Source organism: Rhipicephalus microplus, chromosome X (genome assembly GCF_043290135.1).
Source record: "Rhipicephalus microplus isolate Deutch F79 chromosome X, USDA_Rmic, whole genome shotgun sequence".
Taxonomy (NCBI): Eukaryota; Metazoa; Arthropoda; class Arachnida; order Ixodida; family Ixodidae; genus Rhipicephalus; species Rhipicephalus microplus.
In genome coordinates this window covers 83030576-83055788 of record NC_134710.1, presented here as the reverse complement: position 1 = coordinate 83055788, position 25213 = coordinate 83030576, and the positions used below count along the sequence as shown (strand labels likewise).

The following is a 25213-nucleotide window of genomic DNA, read 5'->3' as shown; positions in this document are numbered from 1 at the left end:
ACCATCTGTTCAGCACAGAAGAAACCTCTTTACTTATAGTGACACACAAGCACAGCGGCTTGAAAACAAAGCAAAAAACAAAGCGCAACCCGATGCAATGACGCGGTTCACCCGCAAGGCCGCAGCGTGCGTGCGCCGACATCCGAAACTGTGTTTTTGATGTTGGGTTTGTCATAGTAAACTTCGTTAGACATTTGCTCTGCAGGGCACGATTGGCCAGTTTCAAACCTATGGCGTATTCCGCTGGTAGATCCGGAGCGACGGCTGAAATCCTGGAGCAAGCACTCGGATTGCGCCAAACTAGATCTGAGAGTGGAACACGTGAATGCCCCGTGTGAAGTCGCTCAGGGAAGTTGTTTACGCAGACGTCGCTAAACCGGTACTGGAAACGATTTCCATTTTCAACTTCTATGTTTCAATGGCAACTGTGTCGCCACTGCAAAACACGCGTTTCGACTACGCAATCGCGGAAAGCAGGGGTACCGTTTTTCGATTTTAGGAATGTAAACAAGTGCCCAGGGTTATCGCCTCAAAAAATGCTGAAGACAACCTAGCAGCCCGACTGTACCGAAAATGAAAGCGACACATCCTCGGAGTTCCGACGAAATCTGTCTCTGCAAGACGGAGCACGCGGAACACTATCGCGGAGTGGGTTGCTCCGAATCTACCAGTGAAAAACATGAACTTGCTTTGAATCTACCAGCGTAGCGCACATTCTCAGCTGAGGAGCAAGCAAACTTGCTCCCGCTCGACTAGTGGAATTCACCATTAATGTTGGTCGAGTATGCGCCAGAGCATGGGAATTGAGCGGCTCGACGACACTTTGGAATTGATCCGTGCATGTTGGTTACATGGAGAAAACAGCTTCGGACTACAAAAAAGGTTCGTCAGGCATTTTGCGGGTGAAAACAAGCACAGTCTCTTCTTGTGGACAGCGAAATTTTCAAATAAGGCCTCCAGATTCCTGCCACTGAATTGGAGGCCAGCATCGATTAGACAGCGAGTTTCTTAATATAGTCGTACGAATTTTTTTTTTTCCGATTATAACTCCTGTGACTTTTTTTTTCTCCCATGTAATGAACCCTCCCCCCAAATTGATGTCAGCTTTTCTGGAAAAAAAAAAAACTGAGTTCATTACGCAAGTAAATATGATATGTCGCCCTTAGTGCTTCTAGCGGCCAATATGATTGCGAACAGTGATTTTTCGTACTACGCCGAAGAATCCCCATTCAAAGACTTGAAAATTTCCTATTTTCCCCCGCATATTTCTCTGCACAACTATGCTAATTTCCATCCCAATTCATGCACACACATGCTATAATTACAAGTGTCTTACGTACTGGCGACTTGTGAAATCATGACTAGCCCCTCCAATGCCGCACAACAAAAGCGTGACTTTATTAATTCATATACTGTTAGTACCCTGCACATTATGAGCTCTAACACCAACAGTAAACCAAAAACTGCTTCGCGTAAATATCAGACACAAATCTCGAAGGTTATGATTGCATTGTGCATGCACTAGAACCAATTACAGCACACTCTGACCGCTAATTATCGGTCGTCATAGAAAAATTTACCCATTTCTGAAATTCCCTGCAATATCACAAAGATTCACTTTTCCCTTTGGCTCAAAATAACAGGCAGGAATTCCCCGAAAAAGAAAAAATTCCCTGCACGGGATATCACTGATTGCGAAGTCACGAATGGGACTAAGCTAAGCCACGTTAAATGTCTACATGGTCACCTGGGCCATCTCCTAAGGCCAGTTCGCTACGAGCAATGCAGGAGTGGTACTACAGTTGCTACAAAAGACTGGGGTTCCAAATGCACTGGACCTTATGAAAATTGTACCAGGGCCAGCCGCAAAAGACACAATAGCCAGAAAAACAGTGCACCCGAAAAAAGAAACAGCAGGGTTTTACTGTATTTGTATTCCTACACATATACACTGTGCTGCAGAGCGATTTATGGAAGGTGAAGTGAACATGTGCTTTTAACACAAAAGCTGAGCTTTAGATTCATTCTTTGGGTTATACACTCAAACCTCATTATACCAAACTTGCATCTTACATGACAATAAGCTCGTTATACCTGAAAATTTGTTATAAAGGTTTATTCTTAACACTAAATCTATTGCAAGACTATTCTTCATTCACTTCGCTATAACCAATATTTCGTTATATCTGGTTTAGTTATATCGAGGTTTGAGTGTAGTCACGACATCCATTGCGAGAATTCAGCACTGCAAGTAAAATTTTACGGCGCGTAATGATTAAATAATCATGATTGGATAATTTCTTGTATAGAAAGAAAGAACAAAGTAGGGTCATTATGAGAGTAACAGCAAGAAGTGACTGCTAAAGAAATGAACACGTAAATGCAAGCAGCACATGTCAGACCCTGCCAAGAGGGTCTATATAATTGCTATAACGCAGTTTTTTTACAGCAAATAGTGTGTTGAGTTAGCTTTGCCTTCAGTTCCCCTTTTGTCCAATTTGCACTTTTTTTTTAATTTTCATACAAACCTGCTTTTAACAGTCCTCTTAATAACAAATTTTTCTGGGGATTTGTCAATTTCATAATATCCAGGTTTAACTGTACATGCTTTCCTTCCAGTAGCCACCAAGCTAGTGTATAGTACATGCAAACAAAGCTTACCTGAACTTTCCTCGACCAGTATTGGCGAAGTCCTTACGAGTTCCCCCGAACAGCTGCAGCAAGATTCCTTTCTTAATGTCTTCATTCTCATAAATGCTTGGTGCTGCACGAGACACGTGAAGGTAAGTGTTAGATGCGTTATTGGAGATCCACAAAAACGCTCTTACCTAATGCCCTAGCGAGGCGCTCGTAAATATCAGGAAGCCGGGACAAATGCTTCAGCTGCTCAATTCTTTCAGGAGTAAAGTGGCAGTCTTTGCTGTAAAATATAGACACCAGAAATGTTCATGTATTTATTTATAGATACACCATAGGCGTGCATGACTAACCACTAAAACTTAGAAAAAAAAAGTATCGCTATTACACAGGTTCTTGTGGAACGAAAACTGCTATAAGGAAGGTTTACAGCAATTTAGAGCAACAAGACGCAGCTTCTGTACTCCCTACCAATGAACAGCTACAATACATCACAGCCACAGTGCTGGAACATTTAAATGAGTCACAAAGACACCATATAAGCATACATACGCATCTTCAGAGTCTTCATAAAGGCGCTTGTTATCAAGCTTGCGGAAATGCACAGCATCAATGTGGGTCTTGTACACAGCCTTCACACTCCGCTGTCGAGGATTTACCCTAACAGCAGATGCCCTATAAATCCCAGTCACAGTAATCCTGAAATGAGGAGAAAGAGCTTTATGTAAAAAGGTGGTACATATAAATACTTACACTGATTATGTTATGCTGTATAAAAAAATCACTATTTATTACTGAAGAATATTTGCTGCCACATACCAAGAATTCTTTTGAGTTTAAAGAACACGAGATTTCTCGAAGAAGCTTAAAAGGGCCTTTACAAGTCATATTATCAATTTTTATTAACAATTCTTTGTGGCAACAACAATGGATTATTGCAAAAAGGGGGTTCACTGCAATTGACCAAGCAAGAAAAGCACAAAGCAAAGCAGACAAAAAAATTTGAGAAAATAACAACTGCTAGTGGTGCCTTTTCCATGTGAAAATTTAAAACAGTGTATGCCTTGGCACTATAGCAAAACCCAGTCTTTTCAGCGTCGGCTGGAGGCGAAACTGTCTCCAGCAATGGCTGCTCTCTGGGTTGGGCATATTGATGAGAAAAAAATGTGCTAAGGAGAAGGGTAGCAGCCAGTTGCCTATTGCTGCCTTGAAACAAAGTGCATTGTTTAATTTCCGGTTAAAGTTATTTTTTAATGCTACAGCATGAACACTAACATAATCGAGAAAAAAAAGTTTCAGGGATGCACAAAACACGCTGATTGAACACAAACTTGGTGCAAAAGTACAACTTAGCAAGGATGGCTTGCTGGCCTTGTTGGTGTAGCATGTTCATAAAGGTAAGCGTGGTACTGAATTGACAAGGGCAGGACAGAGAGAACACACGCAATAGCTAAATGGCTCTTCAACAATTAACTTCATCTCCTCAGGCAAGTACAGCCATGGAACACACGAGCTTTCGTATAGTGAGGCAGGCTACTCCATTTGTTACCCTCCCCCCCTCGCATAATGCCCCACAAGGAGCTTTATATGGTAAATAAATAAATGATTCTCTGAGGTGTTCTGTACACGTGGAGAATTTGGTCACTTATTCCTGATGTGCAATTCATATACCATATTTACTCACGTAATGAACACACTTTTTTTCTCGAAAAATCGGAGCAAAGTTGGGAGTGCGTTTATTATGCGGGGTAAATTGTATGAAAACCTTTTTGGGAGAAGGAAAAAATACAGTAATGCAAAAAAAAGTTAGGTTGCTTAGCCTTTCACAATTTACAAACGCGTAGAGTTTGGAAACAGCTTCTTTGTTGCACTTAACTCATCTTCGGTGGTTGATGGCGCTATCTTCTGCAAGCTGTCCCCGGGACCAGACGCCAGGACCAGACGCCAGCGCACGCCATAAAAACGTTTTGCCACCATCTTTTTTTGCAATTGTTTAACAGCAACAGTCGTGTCTGCTTGTGATGTCAAGGGGCGCCCAAAAGCGCGCACTCACGGGGGAAGGAGGAATGAAGGGACAGTTAGAGTGAAGAAAAAAAAAGAAAGTGATTGATTGATTTGTGGGGTTTAACGTCCCAACACCACCATATGAAAGGGGGGGGTCGCAGGAAGCAACCAAGGTCGGTTGGCGCAAGCAGTTCCCTGTGTGCTTATCAGCTGTGATCTCTCTACACTCGCACCCCTAGTGAACCCCTGCTGTGGCGCACAGATAAGACGGGGGGGGGGGGGGGGGGGGACATGCTGCACACAGATAGAAAGAAAAGCAACAAACACACGGCAATGGGCGAAGGAGGGGGGGAGTGAGCCGAGGTGGTTTAGGGGGGTCGGAAAAGTAATAAGAAAGGGAAGAGGGCCAACCAGTGAGGAGACGCCAGGTGTCGCTTAGCGGGACTGCAGCGGATGAATGTAGGGGATGTGTTTATTACAGATAGAAAGAAAAGTAAAAGCAACAGGGCACGCGACAACAAGCGAAGGGGCGGGGGGAAGCAAGCCGAGGTGGTTGAGGGCGGTTGGAAAAGTAATAAAAAACGGAAGAGATCCAACGAGTGAGGAGGCGCCAGGTGTCAATTAGCGGAACTGCAGCGGGTGAATGTATGGGGTGCGTTTATTACGCGGAGAAAAACGAAAATCCAAATTTTGATGACTGAAGTTGGGGGTGCATTTATTATACGTGTGTTCATTATGCGAGTAAATATGGTATCTAATTACAATTATTTAAATCACTAAATGTAAAAATCACTTTACACAAGTTTTAAAAACAGCTGTTCATTTACAAACAGTATTTGTCAGTTGGTTGAATTGAACTGGCTTCCAGCACTGCTTCGACTTGCTCTCAAATTCACATATGGCAAACTGCTATTTGAAACTAACTTAAGCATAAATGCACAGACGTGCACGCACACACATTGAACAGAAACAGTATCATCTAACCGATGCTATTGAAGCACAAAGTACAATAGACAAAAATCTGTTAATCTGTTAAATGGAACGGAACTACGTCTTCCTAATTCTGCATCCCTGGTAATCTCTCGGTAAACGGAACTCCTGTTGAACGGAACATACTTATTTGGTGGCTTCAGGTTCTCTTTAATGAGAGTCTAGAGTATTTATAGAGCTACATTCCCCTTACATACACAACAGTGAGAGTGAGCAGTCTGTGCACAGTAGGGACCGCCTGTGAACATATTCTGAATTGGGAACAAGCACCAATAAGAGAAGATGCGAGTTTGAAAATGGGAATTTTTTTCTAAAATTACATTATTTTCATTTTTATTTGTTTTTACAAATTCAGCATCTCTACTTTCACGACCAAAAAAAAAAATCAATATTTTGATTAAACTCAACGTAGGTTAAAAGTGCTTTTAAAAAGCACAAGGTGGCTAACAAAAACTAAAAAAAGCGCATTATATAGAGTCCCCTTGAAAGTGTCACCTGGCTGCGTGCCAATGCATTTCCCATGAGGAGTTCATTGAAGCCACATGCGTAAATAACCGTGATTTCCAAGCTCTCATGGTGGAAAAAATCGCCTTAAAAACATCTTTTCGGCATAGATGAGCTTTCACTTAAACATTTAAATGGGTTTTTCTCAAGATCCATTTTGGGCAACTTCTCAAGTTTGGACACCATGTTTTTGGAACTTCTGATGGCGAGATCAGGATGAAATTTTGCCCACACATTCCTCAATATGTGAAGGGTGCAAGTATCTCCTTTAAAACTGGATACCATCTGTAAATTCTTACAAACCTAAAGTAAGCAATTAGTATGGGCTGAGGATTGCAAGAATTTTCCTTTTCCCATAAAATATCTTATACACACTTTCTTTATAGTTATTTGCATTCTGCAGCTAATGTGAGCAATATGAGCAATTAATGTCTCAGAACCATAAAAGTTATTAAGTGGCTGAAAAAGTATGCCCAAAGAAAGCTATACTTTACACATTGTCATGACATAAAACAATAACTCTGCATATTACTATGAAACTAACTACATATTCCAAATCAAGCATAAAAGCCTATATTAGATCAAGAATTTCATTGCCATAGACTACAGATTAACACAACTTTTTTTCGAATCGCACCTCCCCTTAAGCCACCGCTAGTCACTTTAGATGAGTTCAGGTTACAGGCCTTTAGAGATATACATAAGCATTTAAATAAATTAAAAAGAGACAGAAAAAGAGCGAGAAAGAAATGGTACCTGTACGAGTTATGCCTGCAGGCACCATGGTCATGATAAACAAATGATGAAATGTTAATTAGAAGTTGCTAAATGGTGGGCAGTGCGGCGAGGCAAAATATGCTAAACATAGACCCATGGTTATCGCGCTGTAAAAGATCTCTTGCAAAAAAAAACAAAAAATTTATTTACACACCTATCTCCTGGTTGCACGGCATCAACCAAATCGTTGTGAGCATAAATGACTGCGGTGTGCGGTGTCTGTCCAGCAGGCATATCCTCTATAAGATAAAGCAAAATATAGGTCACACACAGAATCCTTTCAAAAGTCACAGTTATGCAACCAGGGCGAAGCTGTGAATGCGATAGCAAGAAATTAGAATATCACATGAAGAACGACAAGCAGCTCGATACTTTCAACACGCCACTGCAGCACAAACAAGAATGCCCGAAAAGAATGCCTAACTATACACAGGACAATGGCGAACTAACAATTCTCATGTTGGTAAGTGTTTGTATTTGAGAAATGCACTGAAAATGTCCACAATGCAGAAGCCGGTGTTGTTTATTTTTCTTTTTTTTTAACTGCGGCTTGGAGCCCCGCTCTTTACGACCAAACCTAAGCGACCCAGCACGCCCGTGAGGCAGCATCGAGGCAAGCCCTTGACGCCCCCTCATGGGAGGCTTAGGCCCGGCCACCTAAACCTGCTGGTTTCTTTTACTAAAGTTTATTCCTCCTCCTCCTCCTTAACTACGGCACATGCACTGACCCCTCTACTTCTCCTGTCACACAGTGGTGTGCGACGCCACATGTTTTTTTTTCTTTTGTTTTTCTTTCTCTTCTACATCATGAGTGGTACAAATGGAGGCCACATTTTCTTGCGCTTCTCAAGTGCAGTTTTCAACTTGAAAGAAAATTTACGCAAAAGCGTTTGTTGTAGAAAATACGCTCAAGCTGTTCCGAGATTCGCATACCGCAAGCGATAAATGGTGCACATGAATAGCTTGCTGTTATACTACCGCCACAAGCATGGCGCATCGCTGCGTTGCCTAGTGCAGCGTTCTGCGGAACGAGCGGTCACCGGTTCGAACCCCGGCATGTTGGTATCGAACATTGTCTTTTGTGTTTTTTTTACATATATAGGCACATATACATATCCGCAGGGGTGCAATAGCCAAAATTAAATTTGGAGCAGCAAAATGTTACTTTTGAAGCACTGAAATCCAAATTTGGAGCAGGTTGCGGAAAGAGAAAAACAAATTTTGGTTGCGGAAAGAGAAAAACAAGCACTGCCATATTGATAAATGTATTCTGAATCAACCCACTGAGCAAACAATGATGGAGCCCACATTCGCATTTGCAACGCCTGTTGAACCTTTTGACAGACTCTGCAAACTCAAATGGGGCTCGGCAAAGCTGGCAACTTGGGAATTCGGGAGTTTCACAAAACCAAGGAGCAGCGGTAGCAGAAATAAAAACTGACGCACATCCTTTTTTTTTTTCAAGGCAGCAGAATGTCATGCGCTGCTCCAAATGATTGCCAGTAACTTTTTTGATGTCAGTGATTATAGCAACACGAATGAGTGATTGAACTAAATGTGCTGTGTTCCGTGACTAGCACCAACAGCCCCTTCCAAATCGTATTACTCTTTTTCGCGGGACGCCAGTGTATTGCGCGGATGGTGGTTTAAGTTATGCGCAGGTCTGAACAGGGCCAAACAATTCTCGAACCACTACCCCCCTTCCCCCCCCCCACACCTACCCCCACTTTTTCTTTGCCCGATAGAGATTAGGTTTAGGGCACAACTTCTCCGCTCGCTTGTAAGACGCGTTCGACCAGATAAAGTAGCAACGGCACGGGTCCGTTACAGGATATCTATCTCTGGAACAAGACAACTTCAAGCCAAAAAAAAAAATGTTTTTTATGCCGTTGCTATGGCAACCAATGTGGTGGCTGGCGACGCTGGCGTTCACTGAACGTCGACCTTGTTCTTGCGTCGGCATACTTTCATAACATGGGATACCGCGTTTTCTGACTAGGAAATTCATATTTTGCGCGAAGAATTCATGACTACCGCAACTTTTTTTTTTTTTTTTTTGCTCCATCGTCCGTCATCCCACCAGTAGGTATCCCCTGTGTTTAGCGGACAGATGGGCATATGGCATTGTTACTTCACTTTTGTTTATCTGGTTGATCATGTCTCGCGAGTATCCTCACCTAATGAGTATATAACTCACACCGTGGTTTTGGGTTAGGGTCCGCGCGCTTGGTTTGATTTCCCACTCAAAGTAGCGCACCTGAAAAAATTTTTAGGCAGGCTTAGCATCTTGGTGCAGCATGGCACAATTTCAGCCAATTTCATGGTTTTGGCGTAGCCCGGCGCAGCTATGGAGAAGTGTATCAAATTGGCGCAATTGGTGCAGCTGTTGCACCCCTGTATTCGGGACATGACGGCGACGGCAATGGCGAAAATCAGCCGGGAGTGCCATAATATCCAACAAAATAGTTCGATTATGGGAAATATCGCTTAGTGTTGAAACGGAAAGAAAAACAACATCTTGGTGTTTGGGTACATACCAGATATCATATTAGCTACATAAACGTTAAAGATCCCATTCATAAAGCTGACACCTATGAATATTCAAATTAATAAACATGCTACACACAACAATGGATGGATGCCCCCCCGTGTCTACAGGAAGACCAGATTAAAGAGTTTCTTTCTCTATTGTCTAAGTACCGAATTTTCTTGGGATATGAATAATTTATGCTTAGATACAGCAGATGATAGAGTACGCTTTTAACAACATACTAATATGAAACATGCCTAGAATCATGCGACTGACAAAGTACAACTCCCGTTACATTTGAGGAGGAAGAAGCTCTTTTTTTTTATGACACTTGTCCTGCTGGCATTTTGATTAAACGAACGACCCCTCTCGCCTCCCCAACATAATTTTCCTAAAATTACCTAAGACCCTGGGGGGGGGGGGGGGGGGCTGTAGAATTAGTGATTTTATAGCACTGTATGAATTCTATACTTGACACATGTACAAAAGTGCAAACAAAACCTTTGCGGAAAAAAAAAGCAGATACCATGTGTACAATATGCACACAAAATATTGATTGGTTGATTTGTGGGGTTTAACGTCCCAAAACCACCATATGATTATGAGAGACGCCGTAGTGAAGGGCTCCGGAAATTTCGACCACCTGTGCACACAAAATATTGATAAACTACAAAGTTTAAAAGCACATCTTTTGCAAATTTGTGCAAAATTGCTTATGTAAGGTTACACAAACTTTCCTCATAATTCCAAGTGTTTTTCATGCTGTAAAAACTGCGACAGTAATAGGCTGGTAGAATAAAGCACTGACCTGGTGCTTCTTGTAACTTGACCATCTGCTTGTCTGAGAACTGAGAACGGTTGTGAATCAGAGTGCAGCTGTACTTGGCTGAACAGTGGCGACAGGTCACAGGCTCAGCAATGCGGCCACGGTCAATTTCCACTGCCTCAACATGTGCACAAGCTGTGCAACGAAAGAAAGCTTCACGCATCTCAGGGATCAAATTTGAAGTGCGAATGATCATGCCGCTGATAGTAACCAGTTGGTCAATATCTGAAAGAAAATCTCAAATGTTAAAATCTGCAGCAAGCAGTAGTAGCAATACTAATATTAAAACGACAGAGAAAGGGACAATGATAGGATGTATTCATCACTATAAATGGTAATAGTGTAATACGTATACTGTGCAAACATCAAGCAGAATAGTCAAGGAAGTTTCAACTTTAGGGCCATGTGACCACTAACATCTTTCCTAGAACGACTCCTCTCCCACATCTTTATTGATGCAAGGTACAAAAAGAAAGCAGTAGACAAGAAAAAAAAAGAAAGGAGCAGGGGGATGAGTGCCGCCTCTGGATCCGTAAATTTGCACTGCAGCCATGTCTGCATGTGGCCTGTAGTTTGAAGTCTGGCAGGTTATCAATTGCACTTGGGGCGGAACTCTCAATAACAACAACATTAACTAGAACAGACAAGAAATACGAGAAAATTAGTTGGCTTTGTCTGAAAAATACTTAGCTTGGCTTCTTGGTCTGTTGTAATTAGTTTTGTGCTTAACAAATAAAAACGAGCCTAACAAAATGGCCCCCCTTCTATCAATAAGATGCAGGCAAACAATTTTTTAAAATATCATAATGCAGTGAACCCTTACCATATGATGGCGACTGTTTTAGGCACCGCATGCCATCCATGATGTTTTTACAGGAGTGAAGTATCAGACGAATGAAACTGCATCTTATTTTATCTATGTTTTTATAACCCTGTCATGCCTTTTTCGTGTGCCCTACGCCGGTAGCCATGTGTGGAGCAAAAGGAGAAATTTAACTGGACACCAATAAGGAAAAGTTACGCGCTGAAAATGGAAAAATAAACGACCTCGAAGGCAGGTGTGTAAAATTTCTTGACTAACTATAGATACCGGCTTTGTCAAAGTAAAGACACACAATCGAGGTGAAACAATCTTTTAATCGTGATCATGGTGATCCAGATCAACTTTATGGTTGCCGCTACCCGGCCCAAGCTAATTCTGTTCGAGCTTGGGACAGATGAAATGCACGAGGTGGCGCTTGCATGCCGTAAAACATGTCACTGACAAAACTCAGCGTTTGATCTTTCTATAGAGCCTTTCATCAGCAATGTTATTCATGCACGGACCGTTAGAATGTCAAAAATTTTGCGTGTCACTACAAAAGTAATTTCATAAAGCAGAGTTTTCCTTTAACTTACCTGTATTGCTGTGTGAGATTCTTAATCTTCACTTTTATTTCTGATGGCACCCGCTTGTAGCCATCCAATCACAGCGAAGCGGTAAGCTTGCTGTGCACGCCAGAGTTTCATTTCTGACGCCTCAAGTCTCCCAATCGCTCCTGATAATTACTGTAAAAGTCTCTCCATTCGACCACGAAGAGCGTGTACGCTGGAACGTAGTCGAAAAGCTGGCGACATTCATTTTCAATTCGCTTCGAGGTGCTCTAACTGCTCTGACGGTGCGAGAGTTGAACTAGGTGCGGAAGACAACGGTCGTCTGCTTATAGTCTGCTTCTCCCATAACTGCATGCGATCAATACGAATCTTAAAACATGTGATATTTCAGATATTGTTCCCATTTAAACAGTTTCTTTTTTAAAATAAGAATGTAGCTTTTTTAATATGTTTTATTGAACTATGCTCTATTTTCTTGTTTACTGTGCTTTCAACAAGCTCGGCCAGAAGGCGCAGACAACAGCGAAATAGCAATCTCTCGGCCAGATCACGATGCGCAAATCGCGACAGCCTTGATCCTGATGGGGCCTGATCGCTATTAAAAGTAACGTGGAGCAGCAACTTATCAGGATGGTTGTTAATATGGATCGGCACAGATTGCTATTAAAAATGCCCGTGTGACACCAAAATTAGAGCCACACTATCAGAGAAGAAAACAAACTACCAGGAAAGTAAATTTCTGCTTCTTACCAACCAATTTAATTATCATACTAACCCGCAACAAGCTTGCATTCCAAAGTTATTCATATTAAAAGCTTTTGCCTCATAGAATGATCAGACTCCCAACCCTGAGCCACCTTTTAATGAAAAAGGGTATGATCATAAAACAAGCCAATATGGTATATGGTGCTCTATAGTTCATACAAAAGCATGGTTCTTTAAAACCTCACAATTTTATCATTTTTCCCCAAGAAACGTGTGGTGGCCACTCATGCGACACAGAACCTTAACTATCAAGTCTCGCATGCAAGGCACACATGGTTAATGCAAGCAGAAGAAGATACAGGAATGTCAAACTTACCTTCTGGGTTAAGTTCCCTCATGCTCTGAGTCTTCTCGGAGTTGAAAGGGCGAACTTGAATCTGATGACGTAGTTGGGCATCAGGGTACTTTTCAAAAAAGACCTCATTGGTAGCCATATCAAATGTAGGAATCACTTCCTGGGGATAGCACTTGAGCTGTCTGTACAAATCAGCATCAAAACTGGCCACATGCTGACAGTTGACATTGAGAAATGGCTCTTCAAGCATGTACAACTGTTGAAAAGGACAAGAGAGAAGTAAATGGCATACAGTAAATGAACGCACATTTGGAAAAAAAATTGATGTGGAAAAAAAAGTTACTTCAGTGCCCTTTTTTTATAGACCTCATGCAAGAAAACTCACGCACTGTGTGCACATTCTGCACAATATGATAAGGCCATGATAAGGCCACTTTAAGAGATAGCAATGACAAGATGGCAATGACACCCTTGAAATCTTCAGATTCTTTTTAAACGATGCGGACAAAACATTTTTTTAACAAGAAAAGTTTTTCAGATCCACCCTCTCCTCCCTAATGGTAGTTTTGACATCATGCAGACAAACCTGAACCTTCTGAACAGCTATGTAGTAGGTTTGATGGATATGTGGGGTTTAATGCCCCAAAACCACAATATGATTATGAAAGACTCCATAGTGGAGGGATCCAGAAATTTTGACCACCTGGGGTTCTTTAACGTGCCCCCATATCTGAGCACACGGACCTACAGCATTTCCGCTTCCATCGGAAATGCAGCCGCCGCAGCTGGGATTCGATCTCGCGACCTGCGAGTCAGCAGCCGAGTACCTTAGCCACTAGACCACCGCGGCGGGGTATGTAGTAAGTAGCATAGCCCATAGATGTAAGAAACAAAGCAACACTGCTCACGGGTATCCACTGAACTGTGTGCATTACACTGTAGTCCACTCATAATCATATCCAAGTGCCAATGAAATCCCATCATTATAATTGATAATTGTCATAAGTGGTTTGAGAAAATAAAGACAAAAAGAGAAAGGTCAATACATTTTAGAATGTACTTGCATGCAAGTAAAGCAGTGGAAAGTATACACTTGTTTGTAAAAAAAGCCATAATCTTTCAGCTTTGATTCTTTATTCGAAGCTTGCATACCCGTTTCTAAAAAGCAACAAGGTGCTCCACATAGCTGAGCAGGAGATCCTTCATGAAAACAAAGTCCCAAAGAGACTGTATTATCTGTTGGGCCTCCGGCAATGAGAATATCTGGGCAGGCTGCTCACCCATGTCATCAGAGACACCGCTCTTACCACTGTCCGCAACACGTATACATGCAAGGATCACCTCATCACTGAGGCACCAAGATCTATATGTCTATATAAAGCAAGTAGTCCAGACATGACGCGTCTGTTAGGCACAGACCACAACTCCAGCAGCTTTTCGTCGATGAGCTCTTTGCAGGCCTCCCTTAGCATTGCTTCAGAAGTTCAAAAGAAAAGCTCCACCTCTTGCGAGTTCCTTGTAAGCCACATATCGTTTTCGTTTTCTGTGGGTGTGGACGCGGTGCAGGCCGCTTAGCGGCGTACGCCGTCGGCACAGAGAGCCATTTTGGGTGTGTGCTGTAGCCGGATTTAATAGCTACATCCGATATCACAGAATTGAACCATCGTAATAAGCAGTTTATTTTACCATAGAAAGCATGCAAAAGTGAAAGATGTCATCGTTGTTTATCGTTCTATCTGATACAGTCGAATCTCGATAATTCGAACTCGAAGGAACCCGAAAAAAGTTCGAATTAATGAAAGCTAAATAAACGAAGGGCTCTCCATGCAGCGGCGCATGTGCATTGAGCTAACACACGAGGGGGAAGCTTCAGAAGACTTACATTTATTCACAAATCACAGGACATCTATTATTAATTGAAGTAATCGGTGATGCGCGTCTGCACACGTTTGCCTTGCAGCAAGTCAATCAATTCCGCATGCAGCTTGCAAAGCATTTCTACTTCGGCTTCAGTATTCTCCTGGCAAGAGAAGTTGGGCATGGAAATGTCCAGCGCCGGCACTTTCTGAAGACGCCGACAACAACTGCGTAGCGGAGCTTCCCGCTCTCCGCTAAGCAGCCGGAGCCTCCCGCTCTCCGCTAAGCAGCCGGAGCCTCCCGCTCTCCGCTACGCAGCCGGAGCATGGCCAGAAAGTGATGATAAAGGAGGAGCGTCTCCACGCAGAGTGAAGCAGATCGGTATTTGAGAGAAAACCAACACTCCACAGCAGCTTTTTTTTTTTTTTCTTGCTCTCTTTGCACGCGTCGTTCAAAGGAGAAGGGTTACATGATAAGGACGGGAAAGGGGGAAGCGTGGCACCGGCGTATGAGAGGACCCCCCCCCCCCCCCCTCAAAGCGCAGAGCCGTGCTCCCGCAAGGGGCAAGGGCTGCAGAAGATAGTGCCTTTTTCCTTTCCTTCAACCCCACATTCCTTATAGCGCCTTTTTCCTTTCCTTCAACCACACATTCCTTCAACCCAGCGACAGCTTTATTTTTTTTTCTCTCTCTCTCTTCACGTGCGGTGTTGGAAGGAGAAGGGTCTTTACATGGCAGGGACAGAAAAGGGAGAAGCGTGACACTGGCGCGTCGTAGATCGCCGTTTGAGAAAAAGCTAACATTCCACCACAGCCTTTTCATTTCTTTTCATTTACTTCCCGTGCAGCGTTGAGGTGTTCAGGTGCCACCGCGGGATTGGGCGGGGTTCTGAGAGCATTTCGGGAGTGCGGTGTGTTCGAAGTAACCGTCGCAAGTGCTTGTGCGTTCGAATTACCGGGCGTTTTTGCCCATTGGAATACACATAGCTTTGACGAGACCTCATTGTGAGTTCGAATTAACCGTAAGTTCGAATTAAGCATGTTCGAATCAATGAGATTCGACTGTATATTGTTACAAACAATATTGTTATGAGTGGACTCTACTGTAGCATGTATATTTGCCATAATCCACAGATCAAATCAGTGCCATGTAGAATGAACATTCATCTGCCATTATGTCAATGCAGCTGGTTTCTTAGCATTTGTATTGCCTTGTAGAACGAAGAAAAGAAACAAAAAAATGCAATCACCAGTACATTTGCCAGCAAGAACGCAAGTCCAAGATACTTATAATAGCAGAAAACTTTGCCCTTTGAAATTTATGCTTCGAATTCTAACGTAAAAATGATTTTCAGGTAACAAAATGCTTGATGCACAAACACACAGACACAGCTGGCACAGCAGCCCATGCAGCTTCAGGTTTTACATATTTTATTATTTTTATTTCCTTCGTTTCACAAGAAAATGGAAAAATTCTATTTTACCATGTCAAGCCTTCATATAAGACCTAAAATTCAGCATTCTACTTCATTAGTCAAAACTTCAATGATTGAAATTGGTCCTATTACGTAAACTACTATAGCTAAGCAATGCTTTTTTTTTACATATTAGGAGGCACAAAAAAGTGATTAATAGCACAACCAATTGGAAATGACAAAAATAAATAAAAATTAAAAGAACATAGAGAGACTCACTTCTTCAAACTTTTGTAGATAAAGAGGCTGCACCGGGTCAACACCTTCCATAAGCTCATCAGTTTCCAGATTGGTTTCAGCAAATGTGCGCAAAAATTGCTTGAACTTTTCCTTGCAGTGGCTCACAACCACGTCAGTGCCCCATATGACCAGCTGAGGGCCAATTCCAGAATCACTGGTGGCTACTGCACCTCCTTGCTCTACTGCATCCTGAAAATGTGTGCACATTAGTGAAAAGTCTCAGAGGAAACTTATACAGCCTAAAAGCCCATTGTGCAGACATGGAACAAGATGAGACATTGGTAATGCTTTTCTATTTGCAAGCTTTTTTTCTCTGCCACAGGGCCACATAAATGTAAAACAAGTAACATAAATGAGGAAAAATATTAATAATAAACCCCTAAAAAACTCATAGTAAAACACTACACAAATGAAATATTCACACTAAGGCACTATTGCATTATACAGTAAAGCGAGCCTACAACAAAATGCTTTCAAAGCAAAATGCCCCCTACGAGCCTTTCAGCAACAGCTCCCAGAGCACTTACTTTATGCCATGCAACTGTTATGGACCTGCATGGAGACCTGCTCAAGAGAACATGGGAAAGTGCTAAGAGGTGAATTTAATACTCGACCAAAACAATTAAGAGAAGAGAGCCGTTATTTCAACCGAAAGAAAAGAGCTAATGCAAGAGATATTGTTCTATGAAGCTGTACTTGTCAAAGAGGAGAGATTGAAAAAGTGTGTGATCGCTGAACATTGCATGATCATAATACAAAAATATTTTTCCCGCACTGTATACTTCATAAAAAAAGCAAATAAGTTCTCCTATAACTAGAAGCTTGTTCCTGAGATCTGCTAAAAGCTTGATTCATAGAGTTGTGCAGAGCCACAATATTTGAAAACACGAATTTCCTATCACGCACGCTGTTCTTGGTTCACTGCTAGCGCGATCTTTTTGATGGCCAATCTTCTTGTACAGTGAAACCTCGTTAAACCGTACCCACGTAAACAGTAGTTTCGTTTTAAAAGTAGTGAAGTCAAATCTCCGACTCGGCGGCCATTGAACATAATGCATTTTGTATACGCATAAGCCGTACCAGCTTATCGCGTATGTATTGATTAATAAGTAGTTTTTCCAATTTTCGTTGCGCACTCGCCGCGGCATGTCGTCCCCCACTGGGCGTCCCGACAGAACAGCAAGCCCCAGAGATCGAAACACGCCTCGCTTGTTTGTGTTGATGATGATGGCGGCTGTGTTGGTGAGCACCATCTCTTGGATTTTTCTGCAACAAGAAGCACTCGGCCGGGTAGGCTTCTGGTGTTTTCCACGCGATGGCGGTTTGCACAAACACGCTAACACGGTGTGCGCCTGCTTTACTTTCTTTGTTCCTTTGGCGTCGTGCATAGGTGTTCTCTGGTTGATCCGTGCCGTACAGCTCTCGCGTCGTTTTTCACGCTTCGTGTATGTGTGCTTGTGCTGCTTCGTACTTGCGTAATGCCGAAGCTGGGGCAAAAGCACCGAGTGCTGAAAATAGAGGAGAAATTGGACATAATTCGTGCTATTGAAAGTGGCATGAAAAAATCGGCGCTGGCACGCGAAAAGGACCTGCCGTTAACCACGGTGTGTGGAATTTGGAATTCCAGAGAGAAGTTGCTCGGCAGTGCTGCTGCAACTGCGAAAAGGTGCCAGCTACGCGGTTCGGCATTTTCGGATGTAGAGAAGGCGCTGGTGAAGTGGCTAAAAGCTGCATGGTAAAAAAATCTGCCTATCAGCAAACCCCTGCTCGTGGAGAAGGCCCTGGTTTTTGCCTCGCAGCTCAACCATGACAACTCAACCATGACAGTAGCCGAAGCTGCGCATTGCGTCAGCGTCATGCGGGTATTTGCCGAGAAGAGTCATCGCACTCCCTGAAGGTTTCTTTTTTTTTTTACAGGTAAGTGAGCGACCTGACGTTATTTCGGTTAAGCTGTACTACCGTTTAGTACGTACTTTTTCCGAGCTCTGGCCAACTACGGTTTAACGCGGTTTCACTGTATTGGACAAACTTTTCGCGACAACATACCAAATCGCAAGCCAGGCCTAATCGGCGTTGGTTGCGCTTCAATCGGTAGTGGTCGCGTGATTCTAAGTTGCGGTTTGGTACCGAATCAACGAAACTTTTTGCGGTGGCCGCAGTTGACGTGAAGGGATACATATCGTTAATGAAAAAGAAAGCGGCATGTATAGCGCTCAAACAGTGGTTCGCGATTCGATTGCGATGTCTTAAATCGGGTGCACACTCGTGAAATCAAATGGTTGGCGTCTTTCAACGCGTCGAATTCTGGACGTGATTCAACATAGTTTCTGAGTAATGTGCATAATCGAGGCTAAATGGTGCTTTCATTTGTTAGACCCGCCCGCCCCCTTTCACGTTCACTTGATTGGTAACATGCGTCTTTGGACATTACATTCTTTTAACATTCAGAAATTTAATTGTTAACAAGCACCTATCGCATGTTTCGATTCTCAAACACGCGAAGCCGCATGCTCAACATGTTTTGCGCAAGTGCGGCCCTTGAAAAAGGTTGGTTTGGTTACAGTGCGATACCGCTTATAGTGCGGATATTCGCAACTTACGTTACAAGCGGTCTAAAGGCACCGTTCAGTGGAGTTTTCCAGTCTGACTAGAGCGCCAGAGTACGTAGCCTAGCGGATAAAAAAAAGAAACCTTGAAAATGGAACGCGATGCGCACATCTCGCGCTTTGCATCTGTTGGCGGATTTTGCCTGGGATACATGGGGGACGCGAGCACGCGTCTCTTTTCTGCGTACCCCTAACGACGAATGTCAGAAACTTTGAGACGGGGCAGTGCGACCACGCATTTCCCTCTGGTCAGTGTGCCGTGCCTATACTGTAGCTAGTGCTTGTTAGGCCTAGCACGAGGGTTGCCATGTCGTGGGAAGCTTGCCAAAAAACACGTGGAGAGTGGGCATGGAAGAAACCACACTCACGAGCTAAAACAGGGGCAGCACGCACAAGAAGTTTCGGTTCGTGGTTAGGAAAACAGCACTCCCACGAAAAGAAGTGTCGGTTGATGGTCAGAACAGCTGCGGAACCTGTCCTGAAAAAGTCTGCTGCATTCGTAAGCTTGCCTTTTAGTGGCAAAGAATCAATGTGTCTTAAAGCACTGTCATATGTGAGGGAATCGAGATTGCACTCGTGATATTTGCACTCAACTATTTTTGCAAAAGAAACGCATGGACAAACAGCGGTGACGCGCACTTGATGAGGCTGCACGTTTAAAAGCGGAGCACACTCATGAAAAGCGGCCAGAGCAGAGTGGAGAAAGGCTTCCCGCTCCCCGCTCCTCACTACGCGTGGGTGCCTATGTTGCACTGCCCCTCTCCCATATTCACCGCTCTTTATTGTTCACTACATGTCCCCTCCTCCTTCAATATGCTGCCGTTGCTCTTTTCACAGCTGGTGCAGCTCAACTTAGAAGTGCGCTCGCTTCCTCAATTCTCTGAGAATTTTCGCATAGTTACGTTACAACCATTCTTTCATCTCAGGAGACTTCACAATAAGCGGTATGCATAGATTGAGTTTTTTGGGAGGGTAAAAGATTAAGAAAAAAAAACATGCTATAGCCAGTCCTGCACTACAGACGGTTATGTTGTAAATGATATGCGCTGTATTGAGATTTGGCTGCAACAGTGTTATATCTTAGATATTTGCAGATTGCCTGTGTGCTGTATGCACTAAAATGATAGAAATAGGTAGCAACAGATGCAGTAGATTGTGATGCATCATACATTTTACCTACTTTCAACCGCTAAGTGCATGTTCACAGAGCTCGTCTAGTCAGCACAAAAATGTTCAATGCCTATTGAATGAGATTCCTGAAATAGGTAGCACTAACACTATGCAAAGCCCCTACTGCATTTATATGCCCTTTACTAACTCAAGTGGAAGTTAGCATGATGTCCCTGGGTCAAACTACTGCAAGAACCCAATAGGCCATAAGCCTCATGCAGTGATAGCTATGATTAATAGACCTGAACAAACTGCATGTAACCCCAATAAAGGTGATTTCTCTGCAGTGGAGGAGTGGTATACCATGAATACAACTGTCCAGGTGAAATCCGCACTGCTTCGAAGCCACCATTCAAGGTTAAATGAACGTATTAGCCTCACATTGATTAGTCATTTTTTTGGCTTTAAAGCTTGTTATACTGGCTCATATTGTCCAGCAACATCAAACTGGGCAAACTTGTTTATTTGTCACAGGCCATACAATATGTAACCACGAATATCTTCAAGAAATTGCAAAGTATAATCAGGAAATTGAAAATTTTCATCCACTTTGCAGTAACATGTTTATTACAATGGTGGTAAAGAACTCCCCTCCCCCTATCCCCCTTGATTACTTTCAATGTGTACTAATTTAAATTAAGAAGTTGCTTACTCCATCACTAGCACCAATGGCAACCTGGCGCATGCGGCGGTCATTTCGAATATCAGTCCTGTGCCTGATCGGCGTTCCTCTCCTGAAAGTACACAAGTGAGAAGCAGCAGTATATGTAATACACTACATTGATGAATAAATTACACTCAAATGCATCAAGTGTATGCCTCCACAAGAGCCTACACCTGAATTCTATGTACTCAGACACGAAACTAGTATAAAAGCCATCTGTACCTAAGAGCAGCTTGCATATGTGGTGCAATACATTAACTCAAGCGTTCAATGGAAAACACTTTTTGGCAACTAAAGGCACTATGAAAACAATCAAATGAATAAATTTGTTGATAAATTTGTTAATCGAGCGAGTGAAAGTGTGCTGACTTTTATTTAGCGGTGATTTCCTGAATCGATGATAACGCAAGTTTTAACTCTGTCTGTACAATTACATTTTGTATTTGTTTTTTGCTAGCCCCAGCAATTCATCTGACGTTTATATTCATAAAGACTCTTTGCCTATCACTACGGCGAATTTTGCACTAATGTTTGAGATATTTGCTTGAAATTTCTAGGGCTTGCAACATGCATTTTTAGTCTGTGTATTGCTTGTTTTTACAATGAACAATATGACACCACTCCTGTAATAATCCCATCACGGGATTGACAGTATTCTGAATAAATAAATAAATAAATGACTGATCCATCTATTCTCCTTTTTCAGGCATATACGAGAGCACCCTCCCGCTTCTGGGTGCCCTTTCAGTCATTTCCTTAACTTGGTATACAGTTGAACACTCAATAGCATGAGCTCTCAAGAATGAAATTCCCGTAACAACAAAGATATCTGGCTTCCCGATCAGAGCTGCGTGCCAAGGTTCGTTTAGCTCTTACCGCTCTGCATTGCAGTCTAAGTCCCAGGAGTGATCATGCCACCGTACACAATAATTGCACTACACTGCCATATCGAGCTGTTGAAGTGTCAATGTGCATCAATGTGCAGCTGGAAACTATTGCTCAGGTAATGTGTGCAAGTTTTTTTTTTGTTTGTTTTTTTTTTTCTTCAATGCAGAGAGTAAGCATGACATCATGATTCCTCATTGAACAATACTTGAATGCACAGTCACGGAACTCAACACCGGTTTCACTGAATGCGGAACATACTGCTAGCAAGCATGCTTCGCAGTACCACTTAAGCATCTATGAAGAAACTGAAAATTATCAGAGCAAGGTACCTCGCAAGTGAGTTCTAATTCCACCCCTTCACCTTCTAACTTGTTTAAAATACACTCACTCTTTTTTTTTTTGCTTACACAGCATGAATCATGAATAAAAATAAAATAAAATAATTTTGTAACATTTCTTTCTAGTTTGGCATTAATGGCCCAATCAAACTGTGATGGTATTAAATGCCATAGGGCCTTGTGAGCAGTTAATCGTTAAATAAACATAAATTCAGTATTCCACTTTACTTTCCTCACAACAGCATGTTTCGACTACATATACCTACGCAACTCACATGCCAATCAACTGCTACATTCGATGTTCATCTGCATGGTGATATAAACAATGACTGCGTTATTCCTTTCACATTTCATGAGTAGAAACACATGCAGGTGCGTTTGGAAATAACTAGTGTTCAGGATTTAAAGGGACACAAAAGTCAAATAACAATTTACGTCAGAGTGAAAGCTCCATGTATGACATCATTTACTATTACCAACAGCAAAGACCTACTTACCAAGAAATTAAGGTAAATGCACAAGAACACATGCGCCACAGTAGGGCATTCTTAAAATTATCGCTATGACATCAAATGGACCGCCAACAATTAATCCGTAGTAATCGATCTAGCTGCACTAAATAAAGAACCTTACATGCATCAAGCGACGCAATAAAATGCTGCTTGTCCATTTCTGTTTGATTCATGGAAAAAAGAACCACCAGACGTTACTATGGGGAATGGCACAAGTGGTCCAACAATTCAATTTTCGCGTAGATTTTAGATAGTGTTTGGCCATAACTGTAGTGGCTGAGAATGTGGAGAACTGAGAGATAGAGTACACCTTTAGTATGCATTGCAAATAGTGTTTGGCAATAACTGTAGTGGCTGGGAATGTGGAGAACTGAGAGATAGAGTACACCATTAGTGTGCATTACAGATCGTGTTCGGCCATAACTGTAGTGGCTGAGAATGTAAAGAACTGAGAGATAGAGTACACCATTAGTATGCATTGCAGATATTGTTTGGCAATAACTGTAGTGGCTGAGAATGTGGAGAACTCAGAGATAGAGTACACCATTAGTATGCATTACAGATCGTGTTTGGCCATAACTGTAGTGGCTGGGAATGTGGAGAACTGAGAGATAGAGTACACCATTAGTGTGCATTACAGATCGTGTTCGGCCATAACTGTAGTGGCTGAGAATGTAAAGAACTGAGAGATAGAGTACACCATTAGTATGCATTGCAGATAGTGTTGGATAGAGACTGTAGTGGCTGGGTAGTGGACTCGTAGTTACACTGAACAGGTGGTGCCATCTAGCGGGGCACAGTTGAATAAAAAAAACGTCTGCAATCTCAGAGCCAATGGTGGGAAATTGATCAATGGTCCTAACTGCTGTGGCTTCGCTGTTTTCGGAGTAACGTTGTGCGCGGCAACAGTGACGCGAGTCAGTCCGGTCGATTCGCTTCTTGAGGCGGGTGATTTGAAGTGCGCTTACCCGATGCGGACCACTAATATGTAATTTTATTTCAAAATAGGCCCTTCCTTGGCACAAATGTAACACTACAAGGTTTCTGGACCGCTATTTCAACAATCAACGTCGACTTAATAGTTGCCTTTAATGTCCCTTTAATAATCAACAAGCAATGACGCGTTCTTTTCGCTCGGTGTACACACCTTTCCCATACTGCTCCACACGCTCGTGGAGCGTTCTGGGATTGCTCGAAAAAGATCTATTCAGTCTCGTTGCCGATAGACGAAGGATTATTATAGGTTCTCCACTTTTTTCAATCCAATTTTTTTTTTCTTTGGTGTGCTCACTTACACAATATGCAATGAAGTACGCTATGCGCTCACTCGCGCAGTACACTATGGAGGTGTGTGCCACTTGCTCAGCTGCAAGTGAGAAGAGTCGTGTAATTTGGCCCGTTTATGTTTGCGCATGTATGAATTGTTTTTACAATGCATCCTTTTTTAATGGCTGTATAAAGAATACAGATGCAAAAAGTTTGTTGTGGCATATTTTTGCTGCAGTACGACGCTGGAGGTGCAATAGTCATAACATGGCACATCGCTTGCGGCAGCATTCCAAAGATAAGTAATTACGGTATGTTTATTACCGACCATTCTCAGTGTTTATTTTAGAAAGTTAGAAGATGGCAAGCCACTGTGGGCGACTAATGCCAACAAGTGTGTGAAACAGCAGACAGAGCTCGGATGCACTGCTGTGATGTCCGCGTGGTCTTCCACGTGAGGTATGTGCCGCGCAATGTTGGTACTGTTTTTGCCATCATCATCGGCTCATTGATTGATTGATATGTGGGGTTTAACGTCCCAAAACCACCATTTAATTATGAGAGACGCCGTAGTGAAGTGCTCCGGAAATTCAGACCACCTGGGGTTCTTTAACGTGCGCCCAAATCCGAGCACACGGGCCTAAAACATTTCCGCCTCCATCGGAAATGCAGCCGCCGCAGCCAAGATTCAATGCCGCAACCTGCAGGTCAGCAGCCGAGTACCTTAGCCACTAGACCACCACGGCGGGGCTTCATCAGCTCATGGCAAGGATTTTCTTGGAGCCTCCACATGTTCACCGTGGGCACAAACTCCTGGGTAAGCAGCTGAATAGCAGCCTACTGGTACAAGCGCAGCATATGTGCAATGGTGACTATGACATTATGATTTAGCTAGGCACCTCAGAACTTGGCTGCAGTGGTAACTTTGCAGAAATTTTAGGGTCCCACTCAGGTCACTTTGGAGGATGCCAAAGTCATAACGTGCAGCAAATAGTGCTGGATCAGACACGCAACTTCAAAATTTATGTAAATTACCTTCCAAGCTGTATTGGCTGTTCAGATTTGGTAGACGATATACATATGTTCATGAGAATCGATCTCGCAAGCTACCCCAGCCTTGAAATTATATGTCAGTACGCCTTATGTTTTTTATAGAATGTCTCTTGTTATAATACATGAATAAACCACTTCTTTCCTTCATTCAAAGTCAAACAACGCAGCATAGGCAGCTCCTCGTGGATTGTTTCAAATGACATTGATTCTCACAACACGAAGGATCTGCCAGAATTTTTATCAGAAAGTAGCACTTGCAAACTGCATGGTTTCAAGAGACAATAGCGAACTAGTTGAAACGACTAAAACAAAGGCACATCTGCGTTATATATATAAAATGGCACGGACAACTACAAGGTGAGCATAAGCACCAGTGTGTTTATCTAGGCGGGCACACTGAGCCCAGGCACACTAAAATCCTGCACAGTACTATTATATAACACTT

The 25213-nt window shown here is 42.6% G+C and overlaps 1 protein-coding gene and 1 long non-coding RNA gene across 3 annotated transcripts in view; one reads left to right on the top strand and one right to left on the bottom strand.

Moving 5' to 3' along the window:
• Positions 1–25213, bottom strand: part of dpa (disc proliferation abnormal) — an 87454-nt gene that overhangs the window by 39485 nt on the left and 22756 nt on the right. For both annotated transcript variants that reach the window (XM_037427325.2, XM_075877231.1), the window contains exons 8-15: positions 20700–20781; positions 16251–16460; positions 12724–12958; positions 10251–10493; positions 7067–7151; positions 3190–3336; positions 2829–2920; positions 2662–2764 (exon numbers count right to left, since the gene is read on the bottom strand). In XM_037427325.2, coding sequence (XP_037283222.2) covers positions 2662–2764; positions 2829–2920; positions 3190–3336; positions 7067–7151; positions 10251–10493; positions 12724–12958; positions 16251–16460; positions 20700–20781 — 1197 coding nt within the window. The remainder of the gene's footprint in view (positions 1–2661; positions 2765–2828; positions 2921–3189; positions 3337–7066; positions 7152–10250; positions 10494–12723; positions 12959–16250; positions 16461–20699; positions 20782–25213) is intronic.
• LOC142775639 (uncharacterized) lies at positions 16413–25208 on the top strand. Its single transcript, XR_012886876.1, has 3 exons — positions 16413–16552; positions 21766–21935; positions 23954–25208. It is a non-coding gene; the product is annotated as an uncharacterized LOC142775639 (long non-coding RNA).